The following is a 20546-nucleotide window of genomic DNA, read 5'->3' on the forward strand; positions in this document are numbered from 1 at the left end:
TTCCATGTCTTGGCTATTGTAAATAATGCTGCAATGAACACAGGGGTGCAGATATCGTTTTAAGTTAGCATTTCTGTTTTCTTCAGATAAAAACCCAGAAGTGGGATTGCTGGGTCATATGGTAGTTCTACTTGTAGTTTTCTGAGGAACCTCCATATTGCTTTGCAGAGTGGCTGCACCAATCTGCATTCCCACCAGCAAGGCATGAGGGTTCCCTTTTCTTTTGAAAATATATTTTTATTGCCGAAACCGGTTTGGCTCAGTGGATAGAGCGTCGGCCTGCGGACTGAAGGGTCCCAGGTTCGATTCCGGTCAAGGGCATGTACCTTGGTTGCGGGCACATCCCCAGTGGGGGGTGTGCAGGAGGCAGCTGATCGATGTTTCTCTCTCATCGATGTTTCTAGCTCTCTATCCCTCTCTCTTCCTCTCTGTGAAATATCAATAAAATATATTTAAAAAATATATATTTTTATTGATTTCAGAGAAGAGAGAGAGAATCATTGATCAGCTGTCTCCTGCACATCCCACACTGGGAATCAAGCCTGCAACTCAGGCATGTGCCCTGACCAAATCGAACCATGACCTCCTGGTTCATAGGTAGACACTTAACCACTGAGCAACACCAGCTGGGCATCTCTGTTTCTAAGTGAGATGAGAAAGAAAAAAATAAGTTGAAGTGTAATTATTTTTGATGGTACAACCTAAAGAACCCTAAAGGGATTCAGCTCAGCCCTTTCGCCCTCCAATTTTATAGGAGAGTTTCAGCCACAGAAGTGACTTCTGTGAACTGAGCAGGGATTAAGGCAATGGTTCTGGACCTTCTCGCATCAAGTGTTCCATTGGGAATGCAACAAACGCCTGGTAACCTCTCTTGGGAAAATGACCAAACAAAACCTGGTGTACTATTTCAGGGAGTTCGTGGCCCCTCTGAAAACCAGCTACATTAGCAGGAGCTCCGGTTAGGAGGTTTAGAAAGCATTGGCCTGATAAGCCTTCACGGTAAGGAAGCCATCACCTGGAGGCCGCGTCAGTTTACCACTGCTAGTGGCAGTGCACCAACGCTGGGAAGGATCACTGGACGGAAACCCGCGTCCTGAAGTGCTTTTATCGTTTCCGATGTTTACAGAGTTTAAATTTTGCTGTAATTCAGGGCCAGTCCTTGCCTCTTTTGCTGGGTTCTGCTTTCTGTATGAATACCCTTTGAGATGGGAAGGGTAATTTTGGGCTGGGAGGTTAATGAGATAGTAGGAATAGATGAGCAAGAGGCTGTGGATTATTTGTCAGAGGGACTTCAAACTAACAGGAAGGCCTCACCTGCCTGCACTCTGGTGGGCCGCCTGGACTTGAGAATCGGGGAGGAACCCAAACCACTGAAGCCACATGAATGGAAAGGCACTCCAACCTCTTCTGTTGGGTAAAACGGCTCCTGTACATTTTAGCTAAGCGGAGGAAACTGATCAAACAAAACCTGGTGTACTCTTTTAGTATAGAATGGCAAATCACTATGTGTTGTACATCTAAGAGAGGGAAATCAGATTTAGATTAGAATAAAAATTTATTCTGGTAAAGAATTATATATTTTTTGTTTGCTATGAGTGAGCAGCCAGAACCTGGATTCCACGGGATCGATCGCACGAAGCAAGAGTCTGTCACTTCTTCTTGCCAGGCTTGGGGGCCTTTTCTAGGCCTTGGATGTGTTTCCGAGGAAGCTGATATTCTTCTACAATCCAAAACGCAGGAACTCGTCAGTGGGGGACGAACTCCCCCTCCTTGCCCTCCCACAGCCCCTGCTCTGTCTCACAAGGTCCCTCCTTGGCCCCAACCCATAGGCCCCCACCCGCACAGCTACCTCCTGGCCCTCTCATCACTTGGGTGCTCATTCCTGTTGACCATTTGTTCAAAACATTTCCAACATGGATCTGCTCTTCTACACTTTTCAAACTCGGCTCCTACGGAAGCCTTCTGGGATGAAGTGTTTTTCCTAGATGTGGAGGTATGTGTGAATTTCAGTAATTTTCACACTGATAGCTACTTGCTAGATGTACTTCGGGCATTTAGAACCTTCTCATGAGAGATTGTGTGTCTGTTTCTCTCAGCACCTCATACAGGGTTCTTCACTTAAAAAGGCTCAACTATAAAAGCTAACTGCAGATTACTGCCTTATCATAAAATAAATTTGCTTATTGAGCATTTACTACATGCCAGGCCCTGAGCATGAATAATGGGTGAAAAGGGCAAGGTCTCTGACTTAAGACACTCAGCAGGAAGTTCAGACAGAAAAATTAGCCAAGCTGCAGACACTAACCAGAACTATAAATACAACTGGAAAGTGCTACATTAGCAATTTTTCAAACTCTAATTTTAGGAAACAGAAAAAAATGGGACATGCTCTGAGCCAGGCTTCCCGTGACCCCTAAGCTGGGCCAATGAGCCTTTAGGGTCAGGCAGAGTTGGCTGTGGGAGCCACACCAGGTGAGTACCCAAGTGTGAATGTGCGTGGTGTGTCTGGGGCACAGCAGAAGGCCAGCGGCTGAGGCCTGGGAGCTGCTGAAGAGCCTGACTGGGGTAGGTCAGGCTGGGAAGGCCTTGTTTCTGAACGCACTGAAGAGGCAAAAATAACTTTAGAGGAGAGTGATGTAATCACATTTGTTTTAGGAAACTGCCTCAGGCAGAAATGCAGAAGACAGCTTGAATTGAGGACAGACTGGAGGCTGTGTGACCCAGAGTTGGTCAAAAGAACTTGGCTCTACAGCAAGCATGTCAAATTCGCAGCCCACAAGTCTGACAAGCTTGCTCTACAGTCTGACAAAGTTCAGAGACCAGCTGCAGCAGCCAGTAGCTGACTATCTCAGGGCAAGGCACTGTTTCCTCATCTGCAAAACAACCAGTTCTGCAGCTTCATTACGATTAAGAGGTCACACCTGCAAAAAGCCCTGCACGTGCCTAGCAGTTTGGGTGCCAACAATGCTTATAAAAAGGGAAGGACCTGGAAGAAAACTACTCCAAAGGATCTGGTTCAAACATTAGCATTAGCTCCACCTCTTGCTGGCTGATAAAAACTGTGTGGCTATATACAGAGGATGGGAAGATTTTCGCCAAGTGAGATCAGTGTCTCTGCTTCTTCAGAGGGGCTACTCACCAAGCAACAGCCGGCCGAGGTGATGGACCTGGTTTCCCTGGATCTGGACCTGCAGGCTGTCCTTGGCCCCAGGGGCAGGAGTGACAGTGGTGCTAGCCTGGCATCGCTGCTGCAGGATGGCAGCCACTGTGCACGGGTCCAGTCCGTAGGCCTCCAAATTCCGGACCACAGTCACCTGGGGGGACAAAAAGACTGATAGGTGCGGACACGTACCCTCCCTCCAGAAGGCCTGCTAGCAGCCTCAGCACCCCCTATGTTCATCATCCTTACAACCATGGTGTCTTTTCACCCAAATACTTAATTTTTGTACTTCTAAATTGATTCTAGCACACCTAATATATGTGTTATATATTTAGTGGGATAAATATTCTCTATCCCACATAGATAATATATACCTTTTTAAAAAGTGTGATTATGGAGAATTTTAAGCATAAAGAAAAGCCGAATAGTATGACGAGCTCCCACATACTCATCACCAGTTTCATTAGTTATCAAATCATAACCAACCTGATTCATGTCCCCACCCCCCCTTATATTATTCTAACGCAAATCCTCCCAGACATCAGATCACTTCATACACCAACATTTCAGTGTGTACCTCCAAAACATAAGGGCTTTTAATCATAAAGGCAAAACTATCATCACACCTAAAAATAAACAATTTTTAATATCAAGTATCTCATCAGTAACACATGCATTTTTCATCAACTTCACAAATGATGTGACTTTGAGATGAAAAAAATATTAATACTTTTTTTAAAGTCACAATTCTCCCATTTCTTTAAAACAAGTTCTCTCTCATTCACGACTGGAGATGGTACAGGGCGTTACCATCAGGAGAGGGCTGGGGACAGCTGCTTTCAGTAAAGTCCATAAAAGCTCCAAATAACCTGTTTGCCAAGGGGCTCCAGCCCTAAGAGAATCTCAGAATCAATAAGACACTAGAAATCATATCTATTCCAACCTCTACCAAATGCATGAGCAAGTGGCCGCCTAATCTTTGCTTGCAGACTTCCAGAAAATAACTCCCTATTTAGAAAGCACCAATTTCAATTTTGGACAATTCTAATTATTAATATATAAAATTAGTGTTTAAATAACCTAATATATATATGTGTATATATATGTATACATACGTATATTCTTTCGCTGATCCTCACGGTGCCTGATCAGGTAGGTATTATTCCCATCTTTTTGCATAAGGAAACTTAGGCAAAAAGACATTAAGTAACTTGTTCAAGGTCAAGCAGCGAAGCAAAGACCACGTGAGAACCCAGGTCTCTAATCCTGAAGCCACGCTCATAACCCTACACTACTAGAAGGTTATTTATTTTGAACCCAAGTCTGTCTGCTTGGGACTCCTGCCCAGCCATCCTGCTGTCTTCTCGAGGCACACAGAATGTGCACAAGACTCTGGTGGCCAAACTAAACACAGTCAGTTCCTTAGCAATTCTTTGCAAGTTACTTTCACTGAGCAAGGCCCAAGAGATACTTGAATGAATAAGAGTTGAAAGCCTATAAGACAAAAAATCTTATTTACCTCTGGAACCAGGCTCTGGCCAGTTTCCTGGCACAAAATCCTAGAGGGCAGTGAGTGAGGGGTCAGCTTTACCTGCTTTATATGGGCCCCAGCCCAGTCACACAAACATGGGTATTTCATAAATCACCTTTGTGGTGGTTGAGGCCAATCTGAAAACCTCCAACCACATTAGAGAGACCATTTTCAAACATTGTGTCTTTTTAAAAATTACCTTTTTATTGGAAGCTCTCTGTGCTAGGGTGATGTCAATGGGGCAGATTTTGCCTTTCTTCACAATGGGCTCTTGTCCGGGAAAGGTCACTTGATAGGCAGGCTGCAATTTTTCCAAACATCTGAAACGGGCGTCAATGAGTTGTGGACTGACAGAGGAACCATTGCCTCGTTCCCCACCAAGAGCCGGCAGTGGTTTGCCCTTGGCTGCACATGAGAATCATTCAAATCACCTAGGGCAGTGGTCAGCAAACTGCGGCTCGCGAGCCGCGGTTTGCCGCTCTGTTGACTAATGAGTTTGCCGACCACTGACCTAGGGAGCTGTTCCCTGACCATTTAAATCAGAAACTAACCAAGTGTATATATATTTTAAAACTCCCCAGGTGCAGCCGAAGTTGAGACCCACTGCACACTCAGGGAAGGGAACTTCAGCGTCGTGAGCCCCGCCAACTGGCCTGGCCTTCAGAGAATTTGCCTAGGCTTCTTTATGGACTTACTACCTGTCTTAAAACCCTACCTTACCCAGGCTGGTGGAGTGTCACATTTCTGACATGCTGCAATAATGCACGTTATAGCAGTGGTTCTCAACCTTTCTAATGCCGCGACCCTTTAATTCAGTTCCTCATGTTGTGGTGACCCCCAACCATAAAATTATTTTCGTTGCTACTTCATAACTATAATTTTGCTACTGTTATGAATCATAATGTAAATATCTCTGTTTTCCGATGGTCTTGGGTTGAGAACTGCTGCTGTAGAGCCTAAGATCATTGGTTAAAGAATTACAGCTTTTTGGTCTTTTTTAAAAAGTATTTATTTATTTCAGAGAGGAAGGGAGAGGGCGAGAAAGATAAAAACATCAGTGATAAGAGAGTATCATTGATTGGCTGCCTCCTGAATGCCCCCCACCTGGGATAATTTTATGGTTGGGGGTCACCACAACATGAGGAACTGTATTAAAGGGTCGCGGCATTAGAAAGGTTGAGAACCACTGTGTTATAGAATGCCTTTACCACAAGGAATTTCTGCCTTTTATTTAACCAGATTTTCTCTTTGTCATTACATATATGGGTTTCGACAAATAGGGGTTTTTTTTTATCAAGGGTCAGACAGTAAATATTTTGGGCTTTAAGGGCCATGTGGTCTCTGTTGCAACCACTCGACTCTGCCACTGTGGCACAACAGCGGCCCGAGGACAATGCGTAAATAAATAGGCGAGGCTGAGTCCAATAAAACCTTGTTTGCAGAACCAGGCAGCAGGCCAGGTCTGACCCATGGCTGTAAGTCTGCTAACTCCTGACATAAATTATTTTCAGTTTTGGTTCTGTGAAAAGAAAGAGTATAAGAATCTTCCCTTTGAAGACTTAAGACACTTCCTTCTACACCTTTTGTTTCTAAATCTTTCTGGAGTTCTTATTTTTAAAGTGTTCTTTTTCTTTCTCCCTTTCAAGTTCTCCCCTATTGTGCTGGCTCATGTCGTTCCAAAGACCCTTCTCATGAGAATTACCCAAGCCTGTGTTTATTTAGACTGACGGGATATGAATTATGGAAAATCAGAAACTAAGACAGTGACGATTCTAAAGTTCAATGTTCTAGGTGCTGGGGGAGGGGCTGAAACTTTGGAGAGGGGCGGTCTTCCCCATTACCTGGTCAGAAGACTGTCCCATGGAAGCTTCATGACTGTGTGCTGTTCACTTTTCTCTAAGATGCAGTCACACAGGATGGGATCCAAGTGCACGAGACTAAAGAGAAAGAAGAGGCTATTAATAGAGAAGTCCTAGCCTTGCCCCTTCTGACCCAGGGACCAGCTCAGGATTCACCTATCATAACATCCTTTTTATTCAGGAATACTAGAACCAAAATGGGACCACACGCCATGATGGGAGGTGCAAGTGTGCTTTCCCAGAACAAGGGAGAAGCGGGCCGTGGGGGGGAAACTGAAGACCAGGAGTCTTGGCTCAGTTCTGCTACTAGCTAACTATGAGTAGGCCAGTACAACTTTTTTTTTTTTTTTAAATATATTTTATTGATATTTTACAGAGAGGAAGGGAGAGGGATAGAGAGCTAGAAACATCGATCAGCTGCCTCCTGCACACCTCCCACTGGGGATGTGCCCGCAACCAAGGTACATGCCCTTGACTGGAATCGAACCCGGGACCCTTCAGTCCGCAGGCAGACGCTGTATCCACTGAGCCAAACCGGTTTCAGCCGTACAACTTTTTGATGTCTTTTAAAAGTAAAAATAAGCCCGGCCGGTGTGGCTCAGTGGTTGAGCATTGACCTATGAATCAGGAGGTCACGGTTCAATTCCTGGTCAGGACACATGCCTGGGGTGTGGGGAGTGCAGGAGGTAGTTGATCAATGATTCTTTCTCATCAATGATGTTTCTCTCTCTCCCTTCCACTCTGAAATCAATAAAAATTAAAAGAACCTGACTTTAAAATAAATAACTAAAAAGAAATATTATGGAGTGCTTTTCATTTAGTAGTTTACCTTCTGTATCCACTTATACTAAGAAAACAGAGAAGCCCTAGTTGGTTTGGCTCAGTAAATAGAGCGTCAACCTGTGGACTGAAGGGTCCCAGGTTCGATTCCAGTCAAGGGCATATGCCTGGGTTGTAGGCTCGATCCCAGGTGGGGGGCATTCGGGAGGCAGCCAATCAATGATACTCTCTTATCACTGATGTTTTTATCTTTCTCTCCCTCTCCCTTCCTCTCTGAAATAAAAAAAATACTTTTTAAAAAAGACCAAAAAGCTGTAATTCTTTAAGGTTTGCATTTTATCACTCCCAATAAGCACCTGCATTTGAAAATCAGTAGTAGATAGGTATGAGATCATACTTCCCAGTCTATAGCCAATGTTGACATCAAACATGGAACTGAACACCCTAGACAATAACTAGGTGTCCACAGCCCATGGTTTAGAAACCCTGGCCTTGATTATTTCTAGATGCCCCTCCATCCCAACATCCTCCACAAATTGTCTGGGTCCCCTAAAGATGTACACTACCAACGCAGACACAGTCTCCTCCCGATCCACTCACTTTTTGTTGTCTGCATCAACCAGGTCATTTTTCTTGGCGTAGTTAATGATGATCATCCGGATCTCACTGCCCTCGAGAATGCTCCCCTTCCTGGGTGAGAAGTGTTGGGGGTTAATTCATGGTGTGCGAGGAGACAACCTGCAAACACCAAGACTCACTCCCTGCTCAGCAGGGTGCTTTCCCCAGCTTTTCAACCTCTTCTTTTCTTCCCTCTTCCTGACGGAGGTAGTAAGCAGGGCCGTGTGAGGAGTAATCACAGGTAGAAAAGGGAAAGACCTACTCTCTCACTGATTTAGTCCAGAGACACTTTCTGGGAAGGAAGCTTGAGCTGGACCTGGGGGAAAGGGAGAGCAGGGCAGGGGGGTTTTGCCAGTCACAGAAGAATACTACTCAGGCGGAGAGGAACTACAGGCCAGAACACCAAGCAGGCAGAGAAGGGCTGCTCTCCAACAACTCACTTGTGGCCAGACTCCTGGAAGAGCAGGCTCATGCTGGCTGGGACACAGTAGAGGGGTTTTATATCTGGAGGGTGATAGGGCTGTTCCCTGCTACCCTCCTGGATAGTCTGGGAGGTCGGGGAGGGCTCAGGTATGACGAAAGATGTGATCCTAAAACCCAGCAGAAGGAAAGAAAAAACACATTTTATACTAGTGTCTCTGCAAGTCCCAGTCCATGGCCCCAGTGCCCCAGGGCCAGCTGAGCTACGGTGAGCAGGCCCCCTGCACTCACCTGGGGTGTTTCCAGTCCACAGCCACAATGCTCTCCACCCCTTTGCTCAGCTCCTTGACCTGTATAATCTGCTCCTGCTGCATTTGCTGCAGGAACTTAGAGAGCTAAGGGAGAGAGGGCCAGTGGGAGGGGACTTTGTCACTTCTGTACACACTGAGCACCTAGGATGTGCCAGACACCGAGCTAGGCAGGTCCTGGGGAAGGACTCGGGACAGTCCCTGCTCTCATCAAATTAGGAACGGGGAGGCCCCCACCCAGAGGCTCAGGGGGTGAGAAGCTGCTACAGACTAAATGGTGAAGCCTTTCCAAACTCTGATCAGATATCAAAGGGTGCGGAGGAGAGAAGGGAGTGGGTGCCCACCCACTGCCTCAGCCCAGGGAGTTTTCTCCCCGCCCTCACCTTACATCTGGAATTAAAGTTTAATTCCAGCCTCAGCCCTGGAGAACGGGCTTCCTGTGCCCACCCAGCTCATGCCACGTGTGCCCCAACACAACTCTCTGTGGGTGTGCGGAGAAGGGCCTGCTTACTTTTTTGTAGCTTGACTTCTTTATGTCCAGTTGCCGTCCTTCAGGGCTGATGGCAGATGGAAAAGGCAAGTTAAGCGAACAGAGCCAGAGTGGTAGGACCTACCTGCACTGAGGGAGGCATTTTTCCTGAGCCCTCCTCCCCCACGTTCAGTAAGAGGCCACTGTGCCAGAGCTCCGCCTGGTGGCCTTGCAGTGGGACACGCTCCAGGCTACTCTAGATCCTTACTGTCCGACAGACCCCTCCGTGAAGACGGAATGTTCACTATCTATTATTCTACAAGTGTGGCGATTAAGCACTTGAAATGTGACTGTGTCTGAGGAACTAAATTTTAAATGCTATTCATTTTAATTTAAATAGCCACTGTAATGGATACAGCTTTAGATTCCTCTGAAACTAGACAACTTTCTGAGGCCTCAGAAGTTCCACCTCAAGGTGAACCTTTCCAACACTGAGCTCATGGTGGTAAGTGGGCCTAGAGCAGGACTCCGCCAACTATATCCTGCAGGCCATGCCCACCCATCTGCTGACTCCAAGGCCTTGGCCTCTGTGCCACAACCCCGAGTGGAATGCTTGCAATAGAGACTGCATGGCCTGAAAGCCTGGAATGTTTACTATGTTTCTACAGAAATGTTTGCTGATTCCTGCCCTAGGGCTACTAGTTCACAGGGAAGGCTCCTAATGAACACTCCCCATAGCTCCCATCTTCTCTCCACGTGTGCCACACACCAGCAGTGCGACTCCCAGGGAGCCCTTCCAGAAACCACCAGGTTAGGAAGCTCTTCTGGAGCACATTCAGGGTCCCTCAGTTACCTGCCACCAGCAAAGTCAGGGCCAATGACCAAATGCCTGCCACACACTCCAGACCCCACTCTTGTCTAGGAAAGCCTTTACAAAAAGAAGGTCAGTCTCAGGGTAAAACTCAATAAGCAAACCTCCTGATATGTTATTTATTAAGTGCTTACTAAATGTCAGGCTATTTTTAATCTTTTTTTTTTTTAAGATCTTATTTTTACTGATTTTTAGAGAGAAAGGGAAAGGGAGAGAGAAAAACATCCATGTGAGAGTGGAACATCGATCAGCTGCCTCCAGCACACCTCCTACCAGGGATCAAGTCCACAACCCGGGCATGTGCCCTGATTGAGAATCGAACCAGCAACCTTTCGGTGCACAGGATGATGTCCAACCAACTGAGCCACACCAGCCAGGGCATGCTGTGCTCGAAATGAGGGCTCAGAGAAGCCCAGAGCTGAGTTTGAGCTCGCCTGCTTCCACTCTCTGTGGAGCTGCCACTTGAGCTCAGATGACTCTGTCTTCAAAGTTCAGGTACTATCCACAAGTGCTACTCCCTCTCCAGATGGCCGGTGCTGGGAGGAGAGGTGGGGATCATACTGATTTTTCCTCCTGATACAACCTAACCCAGCCCACCTACTTCTCAGAAGGAGAGTGAGGGGGTTGATGTTCCAGAAAAAGCCTCCTGACAAAGAGGCTGCTCGGGACTCTTCCTGGACAGGACGTGCTGCCAGGAGCACCACCGCAGAGCAGTGCCCTGAATCGTTGTTCATTTCCTCAGCATCCTTTCGCTGGCTAAAATTTAAGCTTTAAAACTTAGGACCTACTTTATTTCCAGATCAACCCTGCACTCCACTCTTTCCACCATGTGTCCTTCAACCAGTCCCCCATCAGCCCTGTCCTGTCCCACCACCAAGGAATAAGGCCGCCCACCCACACATGCCTTCCGTACCAGCAGGAGAACACGTGGCTACCGAGGAAAGTGCTGGTGAGTAGAGGGAGGTCGGTCTTTTTGACTCGACACTTCAAAGCATGCAAGAAGCATTGCTGTAGCAGTTCATCCATTTGCTCTGCAAGAAGAAGACAGAACCTCATCCTTCCTGGGGGATACAGATGCCTGGCACTCCCCGCCCAGCTCCACCCGACCCCACTTTACCCACGGAATCCATTCCCAGGTCCCAAAGCTCCCAGACTCTCTGGAGCACAGAGGCTTTGAAGAGGGCTGACCCCAGAGAAGGGGTTAAGCACAAAGTCCCACCCAGCCAGGAGCCAACACTTCTGACAGAAAGAAACCTTACAGGGCTCTGCAGCTGGAAACTGCCCAAATGCCAGGGCAGACTGGCCCCGGGAAGCCTGACTTGTGTGGAGAAGACTCCCAGGTGAGATGTCACAAAGCTGTCGCACCGCCGCAACAGAAATAAGGACGTGCCCTCCCCTCCCAGAGGTCCAGTGTTGCTCCAGTCAGGAGAGTGGAGCACTTCAGGCTCCTAAACTGAGAGGACGGCCCCCCACTCCCAGCATTATACCTTGAAGGGTCTTGCTATCTGCAGGGTCTGGGTTCAGGCCCCCGACGCCAGGGTCTTCTGAGGCTTCTGGTAGGGTCTTCTCCCCACACATCTGCTGATCTTCCCCATTCTCCTCCTCCTTTCCCTCCAGGGTAAGGCGCCTCATGTCATTCTGCTCTTCACTGACATCTGGGGGATCCAGGGTCAGTGGGGCAATAAAAGGTGGAGAGGACCTGTCTCCAGATCGCCTGGAAAAAGCTCATGTCAGAAACACCAAACACAGCACTTTCCAACCTGGGTCAGGGGTCAGCCTGGAATTCAGAGCGAGTAAGAGCCACAGGCTGGGGTGGGGTGTCCAGGAGAGGACAGAGAACCTGGAGTCTCATATCAACTCTATTTCCAGTTCTGTGACCAGAAATGTCACATGCCTCAATTTCCTCATCTCCGAAATGGGGAGAATAATTCTTGACTCCTCTCTATCTCAACGGAATAATATTATTATTAATAGACATCTGGGGACAGAAAAAGATTAAAGAAAAAATAATTAAAGAGACCCCCCCCAAAAGTATTCTATTCATATGAGTTAAAAATAAAACTATTTTGAATTAAAGAACAAAATTAAGATCGCAATGCGTCTGTAAAATACAAACAACCCAAGGCTCCGAGGATATAACAAAGTACAAACACCTGCAATGCTCATGGACTGCAAAGCCACCTGCTCTGTGTTAAAGCAGAATGCAACCAAACTTGCGGAGTAGAGATTAAAAAGGGTTTATGCCACTAAGCCTTAGGAAGAGAGAGAAAAAAAAGAGTGACGCCAAACAGCAGAGCACAGAAAGAGGTAAAAGCGCCAAGCTTGATGAAACTAAGTTTTAACTAACAGCTGCAGCAAGGCTTATTGGTGACTAGTGATGCCAGAGTGTATGGTTAGGCTATTCTGATCAGGTCAATATCAGAAATATTTTTAAAAGGGGGGAGGGAGTGGGGGCTGAGGAGCTGCTAATAAAACAACTTAGCATGACGCTGACTGCAAGGTGATGTAAGAACATCAGTAAGCAGCTCGCAAATGTCTGCGAAACATAGCTGATGAGGTGGTATCCCCAGCAAAGCAAGGCTTAGCTAATATTTGTAAAATGAGCAACTCCAAGAGAGGGCTAAAAATGTAAGGATGAATCTATACCAGCATGCTACAACACGTGGCCAAAAGACCAGGTATAATGCTTTTGAGAAAAGCACTATTTACTGTTTTGGTAAAGTGACAAAAAAATAACCAGAAAATAGACTGGTACATGGCTCCAGAAAGCAACTGTTACGATGAGAAAGCATAACTTCCATACTGGAAAGATCTGGAATGTGAAACCTGAACAACATAATAATCATCACTGCCCTGTTACCTAAGGATTTACTCTGTTTAGATTTGGATTCAGAAGTGAGAATTTCTGAGCACTTGTCATAGGGCTAAAAGATGCCTAAATGTGCATGGCAGACAAGGCCAGATGGACCAGAGCTATAAAAATAAAGATTATAACTGCACTGAGAGGTGGAGCAGACAATCCCTAAGGCCTTATTCAAAGCCTAGGATTCTATAATCCACCTAGAAAATAATCCGAGTTCTAATTTCTTCTCCAGACAGACAAATATATATATAAATTAATGCCTGGGGTCAGCACGCGCCTAAGGATACAGCAGGTACCAAAACTCTCACTTCTGAATCCAGGCCCCATACTCCACCCATGCAGCTCCCCGTAAAACAGAAAAAACAGCAGACCCACCACAAGTGGTCCTCGTAGGTGTGGAGCACAGAGAAACCCCTTCCCTTCAGGCCTGAAGTCAGCATCTCAGATGTGGACATGGCAGCCACTCCGATGGCCACAGGGGCCCTGAGAAGGAGAAGGCCAGAGACAAGGATCCTGGAGCGTCTTCCAGGAGAGCATGTCAGGACCACCTTTCCACACACGTGCTAAAAGCAACATGGTTGCAAATCTGAAGCCTCCACTAGGATCACAGAAATCTCAATTTTCTTCAGATGGCCTATAAATGTGACTTTCAAAAATCCCTTGACCAAATATTCTCTTTCTTTTAAGCAATTCCTCTGCTGATGTTGACACTTTTTGTTTATTCCCATTACGAATTAAACCCAGGCAGGCCATTAAACCCATGAGAGGATATTTAAAGTTCTCTTTCTTTAATTTCAAAAATATAAATTACTTCCCTACCTTAAAGAAAGCATAGCCATCCTATACCGAAGTTCAGAAAAGAGGCTATTCATAAGCCATAGTTAGGCTATCATAAAGAAGGGAGAAGAGATAAATAGTGGCACCAACTAAAGAGGTTCCTTCTGAGTTGACTCTTTGTAACGGGATTTGCTCTGTGTAACTAAGAACTGGGTGTGTCCAAAATGTCAAAACCACCACATTTATAGTAACTACAAAAACTTCCAAAGCCCAAATGGGCAATCTCTGTCATCCCAGTGTTACTCAAGCATTGCTCACACATTGCTTGTAAGGATCAGTGACCAGCTGAGTAGCTGTGGGGTAAGGTCACCTGGGCCCGAGCGAGAAGATTCAAGGGCATAGTTCCCAACACCTGAACTTGAAAAAATATTTGCTAACTTGGCAGCTCTACTCCCTGGGCCCATCGGTCAGTTATTGCCACAGAAACTTTGAATCTGGCTTCTTTCCCAGCTCCTAAAAGAAGGGTCTTTCCAGCCCCTGGGTCAGTAACTCAGGAGCTTCAGTCTCAAACATAACTTGTAGTTTTAACAAATTTCTTTGTACCTTTAACCTGCCATGAACTACCCCCAAGCTTCATCCCCATATGCATTCTAAAGGCCAAACTGGGCAGGCCAAATACATATTTATGCAGTTTTCCCCTTCTATAGAATACCTGAGGGGAAAAACAATGACACTGCCATTCTTTCAACTGCAAGTTTTGCTACAGGTAAACAAACATTTCTAGGTGCGTGGCTCCAAAAGGTTCAAGGCAAATTGGAGAATATCAGTAGCAAAAATAAGATCTTTAAACACTGACCTGTTCCTTGTCAAAGAAGTGAGGAGTAAAATAATGTCATTTTTCACTCAAGGTGACACAAATGAAAGTGACCCGTCATATCCAGAGCTGGTGAGAATGTAGGGAAATCACACCCAGAGGTGGGAGTGAAAACAGATACAGCTTTTTTGGAGGGCGATGGTAGCTACTTTAGAAAAATACTGGCACTGGTATTCCTAGAGGCATCAGTAAGATACTGTTTTTGATAGAGACAAATGGGAGACACCAGAATATCCACTAGGACAGTGGTCGGCAAACTCATTAGTCAACAGAGCCAAATATCAACAGTACAACGATTGAAATTTCTTTTGAGAGCCAAATTTTTTAAACTTAAACTTCTTCTAACACCACTTCTTCAAAATAGACTGGCCCAGGCCGTGGTATTTTGTGCAAGAGCCACACTCAAGGGGCCAAAGAGCCGTATGTGGCTCGCGAGCCACGGTTTGTCGACCACTGCACTAGGAGAGGACCTTTCCCATCACCACAGAGTAGATAAGAGGAGTCAGTATATCTGGGCTTGCTTACACGGGAAATGCCCACACTATCTTAAGTGAAAACAAATAAAGTATAATTCTGTTTGTTCGTATTTTTAAACATTCATACATTTTTATATGCACATTTTTATATGCATTGAAGAAGGTTGGCAAAGATATGCACCAACATGAGATGGTTACTCCTAGGAGAAAAAGATAACGAGATACAGGAATTTTTGATTTTTCAGAATTGTTCTTATCATTACTTCCTATATTATTTTTAAAAAGAAGCAGGGTGGTGATGGCTGAACAATGCTGTAAGTATACTAAAAAGCACTGAATTGTACATTTGAAACAGGTTAATTTATAATATGTAAACTACATTTCAACAAAGCTATTGAAAAAATTAAAAGATGAGGATGATGAGGTGGATGATGGGGAAAAAGTATGGACTTCATGAAAGATAAGGAAAGACCAAGAAAATGTCACAGACAGGAGGCTAAGAAGACATGACAACTAAATGCACTGTGGTATTCTAGACTGAATCCTTGAAGCAAAAAAAAAGACATCAGTGGAAAAACTGAAATAAAGTTTGTAATTGTGTTAATGGTATTGTACCAATCCTTAGTTTTGATAACTATACTGTGGTTATACAAAATGTTATCATTACAGGAAGCTGGGTATAGCAGAACCCCATACTCTTTACAACTCTTCTGTAATCTAAAATTATTTAGGAGCCCTTGCCGGTTTGGCTCAGTGGATAGAGTGTTGGCCTGCGAACTAAAGGGTCCCAAGTTCAATTCCAGCCAAGGGCACATGCCCGGGTTGTGGGCTTGATCCCCCCAAGTAGGGGGTATGCAGGAGGCAGCCAATCAATGATTATCTCATCACTAATGTTTCTATCTCTCTATCTCTCTCCCTTCCTCTCTGAAATCAATAAAAAATATATATTTAAAATTTTTTAAATAAAATAATTTAGGGGAAAAGAGAGAAGCATCAGTGGCAAATACACTGGCCCCAGATGTGTGGATACCTCACATATCTCATTGCCATTCGCTGTCTTCTAGAAGAACCTGTTTTTTTCTCTTAATCCTTTATCCATATGCTTTGAGAGTTGTCATTCCCCAACCCCCTCCCCAATTTTACCTAAGTTTTTCCCCCGAAGGCACAGCTGGCTGGCACAATACCTGTTTCCCACCAAGACAATGGCACAGAGGTCACCCTTCTGTACCTGAGGCAGACCAGCAGGGGGCACCACTATTCCAGGCAGCATCAAATCTGCAGCAAACAAAACAAAAGCATCACAATTTATGTTCTGCCTCCATCTAATTCCATGTTTTAACTTCATTTATTTATTCACTCAACAAATATTTATTAATGTAATAATTAACTACACTAGAGGCCCGGTGCACAAGATTCGTGCACTTCGAGGGTCCCTCAGCACAGCCTGCGCCCTCTCGCAGTCCAGAAGCCCTCGGGGGATGTCCCACTGATGGCTTAGGGAGCGGGCCTAAGCCACAGTCGGACATCCTTAGTGTGGCCGCAGCTGTGCTCACCAGCTGTGAGCCTGGCTTCCACCAGGGAACAGCTCCTGCATTGAGCGTCTGCCCCCTGGTGGTCAGTGTGCATCACAGCAACCAGTCCACCGTTTGGTTGATTTGCATATTAGCCTTTTATTATATCGGACTAGAGGCCTGGTGCACGAAATTCGTGCACAGGGGCGGGAGGATGTCCCTCAGCCCAGCCTGCACCCTCTCTAATCTGGGACCCCTGGAGGGAATGTCTGACTGCCAGCAGTCGAACATTCCTCTCACAATCTGGGACTGCTGGCTCCTAACCGCTCACCTGCCTGCATGCCTGACTGCCCCTAACCACTCTGCCTGCCAGCCTGATAGCTCCCTAACCGCTCCCCTGCTGGCCTGATTGATGCCTAACTGCTCCCCTGCCGGCCTGATCGTCCCCAACTGCCCTCCCCTGCCAGCCCGATCACCTCCAACTGCCCTCCCCTGCCAGCCCGATTGCCCCCAACTGCCTTCCCCTGAGGGTCTGAGGGGACTGAGGGACTCCGGCTGGATGAGGCAGGGCTGAGGGGACTGGGTGCCGCCATCTTGTGGCTGTGGGTGCTGCCATCTTGTGAGGGCGTGGCAGTCAATTAGCATATTCCCTCTTTATTAGATAGGACTATTCATAATGAAAATTAAAAATGGCAACCTGAATAGCAGACCTTTTCCCTTTGGGGGCCGGGGGCTAGTGGTCATATCGAAGCACCAGGCTGAGGTTCCAGCTCCACAATCTATTTTATCCTAGTCTCCTAAGTTCAGCCTATTAATTTACAGTATAGCATATGGCAGTTCCCAAGGTACCTTCACATCACTTACCTTATTTAAACTTTACAAAAGGGTCAGAGAGGCCCAAAGGGCTCATGGAGGCAACCAAGTGAGAGCCACAACACACATGGTGGATAAAATCCATTTTTCAAACATATGAATGAATATAGGAAACAGGTACATTTCTTAAAGTAGTTGCCCTTCCTAAGTAGATTTCAGCCAAGAGCCAGAACATAGGAAAATCTTCTTACCTGCTCCCCCGACCAGTTTTTCGAGCACCAGAGGCCATGTTGTGAATGCTGGTAGAAGATCAGGATATGACCACAGGGTGTACACTGTCCAAAAACAGACGCAGAAAACACTTAACTGCCAAAGTCAATCCCCTGAGGAATTGGCAAAGCCAAACATTAAGGTGGATTTAGTTAGGATATAGAAAAAGCAAAAGCTATATAGAAGGTTGCTGAGAGGATGCCCAAAGAGATTTCATTCCTGAACAAGGCAGAGATTTAAGAAATTGGAAGTCACTTGAGATTTGGAGGCACCTATTGTTCCACCTGGATTGCAGCAGCAGCAAATGACCACAGTAGATAAAAGTGGGGACACAGATACAACAGGATTCCATTTATTGCCTCAGAAGCAAGTATCCTAAGAACAGGGCACCAGCTGAAGAAATGTTGAACTTTCCCATGTTTATTATTTTTATTCTGTTTCCATAGTGATTAGCCATAAAACCCTATATCAGAAAGAGCCTGTGGTTGTACAGCAGCAAAGTGGGGTCGGGTAGGTGTGGCCTAAGGAGACTGTATTGCACTGTCTCAGCCAAGCTGGGAGGAAGAAAGCCCCAAGTGACAAAGTAGGTGTCCATAGCTATGAAAAACAAAAAGGCCCCAGCTGGTTTGGCTCAGTGGATAGAGCATCGACCTGTGGACTGATGGTCCTGGGTTCGATTCCAGTCAAGGGCATTCCTGGGTTGTGGGCTCGATCCCCAGTAGGGGGTGTGCAGGAGGCAGCCGATCAATGATTCTCTCTCATCATTGATGTTTCTCTCTCTCTCTCCCTTCGTCTCTGAAATCAATAAAAATATATTTAAAAAAATAAAGAAAACCAAACAAAACAGTCTCTGACACCTGTGACAAAGAGAGAAAGCAAAGAATCCTGAGAGCCAGGCAGAGCCTAAGAAAGACTCCCAGTGAGGTATTTTCGTGACTGAAGTACATCACTAAGCCAGCCAGTTATGTAGTTTAATCAATCTAGCTTCTTTCCTACAATAGTATCTCTTTGGTACTTAACGAAAATCCTGCTAGAGGTAGCTTTAAGAAACATTCATGCCCTGATATTCACCTGTTTTCAAGACCTCTGCTCCATCCCTAAGTAACGCACTATACACTTCATCTCAGAATTTCCCTTGGCAACTACCCTTTTTGTGTGTTAACTTTTTTTTTTTTTCTTTTCTCCCTCATATAGCAGTTTCTGCTCTTGGAAGACCCAATTCTAGGAATATTAGGGCCAAAAATATGTTTAGGGATGGTACTGAGAGATTTTCAACTTGTTTGTTTTAAGAAAGACAGGTTACTGGAAGACATAAGGAGAAACAGATATTAGGCAAGAGCTATAATGATGGCCATCCCCATCCTACTGCCATACCTGTCGGGTACAGATTTTTCTCCAGTTCAAATAGGACGGGGTTACCACCACTCACGTACACAGTCACGGCATCCCCTCTGTGAGCATACAGCTTCACGATGTTGAGCTCTTCCTTCCCAGGCACTAACTCGGAGGCCTGATCGGTTCCGAGGGTGGGGAAAGCAGCTGTCACATCAGCCCGAAGCTTTCTCCTGCAGAAAGCACACCAATGCCTGCTATGAATGCTGTCTGGGTGGATTTTAATAAATATTGAGGACACGCTATAAAATCACGAGGGCCAAGGAAAGACTGTCTAATTTATAATGCTGTATTCTCGCACATGCTTCCAAAACATCTTATTCTGTTTCACACCAATGTCTCATCTAATTTTCACATGTTCCTGGGCAAATCTTTCCGTTTTACAAAGAAAGAAAACAAACAAACAAACAAACAAACAAAAAACACCACAGAACAAAACAAGACCCAGTGAGCATCCCAAGTAAGCCTGAAACTGGAAACTCAGCCCTGCCTTCCTGACACCATAACTAGCTCTGAGACCCACTCCTTGCTCATATGTGCTTGGTGAATCTGCCAGCTTATGATTAATCACTATACCAGGGCACCAAGAATAACTCCAGAACACTGGCTCCGGAAGTGCCAACGTGACATCTGCATTTGCAATACTGAACAGATCTAGTTCCTACCATGCCTGCTGTGCCGATCCTCTCCCACTTCACCCTCCTGTCGCTCCTGCCAGACAGAAGCAAGCACTGGACACTTGTGCTTGTATACCTGTAGTTCTCTGCGCCCCAGGGGTCTCTACGCTCTTTGGAGGACAGGGACTCTGTACTCCTTCATTTTTGCATCCTCCACGCCTTAGACTGCATTTTATAAGCACTTCCTGAATTATGATTTCTTTTAAACTCACTAAAATATCCAAAAAAGGCAGCCTAGGAGATATATGAGGCCTCTATCTTCACCTAACCCACCCTTGCCCCCTGGAGTCCTTTTCCCGGGTGTACCCCGCGGCCTGCACCCCGGGCGGCCTGACCCAACCCAAAGAGGGCTCTGGACCAAACCGGGTTGAGAGGTACTTGGGTGCCCTCATGGGCGGAGCAGGCCCCTTCTCCCCCTCACCTGTCCGATCCCTTGATGGCCGTGTTGGACTTGACCCGAAAGGCCTTGGCAAACATGTTTGTTGGAATGGCCAGAGGAAAAGAAGTCGAGCACAGAAGCCAGAGGCTGTCAGGAAAACAAGAGCGCAGCCTCTCCCCAAGCCGCAGCGCTGGGCGCAGCCATGCTGGGGCCTGGCCGGGAAATGAGCCCGGCTGGGATATGGGCCCGGCTGGAAACCGCTGCCGCGCAGCTTCGCGCCCGCCCCTAGTGGCAGGGCCGGGAACAGAAACTGGGCGGGGCGGGCTCCTGCACGCCCCTCCCCGTGTCACGCCCCTCTGTCCGGTTCTGCGCCTGCGCAAACGCAAATGGCTGGAGCCAGCAAGTCTGTAGTTACCCATCCCAACAGAGATTGCATTCATTTCCACTTCATCAGCCTTGAAGCGTGCTGAGTAGGAGTCCTGCCAGCTCCCGTTCCAT

At 46.3% G+C, this 20546-nt stretch overlaps 1 protein-coding gene across 2 annotated transcripts; it reads right to left on the reverse strand.

The window, feature by feature from the left end:
- Positions 1-461: 461 nt before the first annotated feature.
- Positions 462-20332, reverse strand: EIF2D (eukaryotic translation initiation factor 2D). Of its 2 annotated transcripts, XM_080647304.1 has the most exons (15): positions 20091-20332; positions 18975-19165; positions 17582-17665; positions 16191-16281; positions 13255-13362; positions 11504-11730; positions 10930-11047; positions 9188-9233; positions 8660-8763; positions 8389-8538; positions 7931-8020; positions 6533-6628; positions 4891-5011; positions 3140-3314; positions 462-1720 (listed from the first exon to the last, which is right to left on the reverse strand). In XM_080647304.1, the coding sequence occupies exons 1-15, from the start codon at positions 20144-20146 to the stop codon at positions 1650-1652; spliced, it is 1728 nt and encodes a 575-aa protein (XP_080503430.1). In that variant the 5' UTR covers positions 20147-20332; the 3' UTR covers positions 462-1649. The 2 variants fall into 2 exon arrangements, with proteins under 2 accessions (XP_080503430.1, XP_080503431.1); XM_080647305.1 differs by lacking the exon at positions 20091-20332 and having other exon boundaries at positions 19034-19087.
- Between the last annotated feature and the right edge of the window lie 214 nt (positions 20333-20546).

The sequence above is a fragment of the Plecotus auritus genome (genome assembly GCF_963455305.1).
Source record: "Plecotus auritus genome assembly, chromosome: 12".
Taxonomy (NCBI): domain Eukaryota; kingdom Metazoa; phylum Chordata; class Mammalia; order Chiroptera; family Vespertilionidae; genus Plecotus; species Plecotus auritus.

Bases quoted from the DNA above. Each gene is read 5' to 3' on its own strand.
- EIF2D (XM_080647304.1), bottom strand. From the start codon at position 20,146: ATGTTTGCCAAGGCCTTTCGGGTCAAGTCCAACACGGCCATCAAGGGA. The intron at 8,764-9,187 runs GTAAGCAGGCCC...TCTCTCCCTTAG, and splicing joins AGAAGTCAAGCTACAAAAAA to CTCTCTAAGTTCCTGCAGCA. The intron at 5,012-6,532 runs GTAATGGGGAAG...CGCCCGTTTCAG, and splicing joins TGGGACAGTCTTCTGACCAG to ATGTTTGGAAAAATTGCAGC.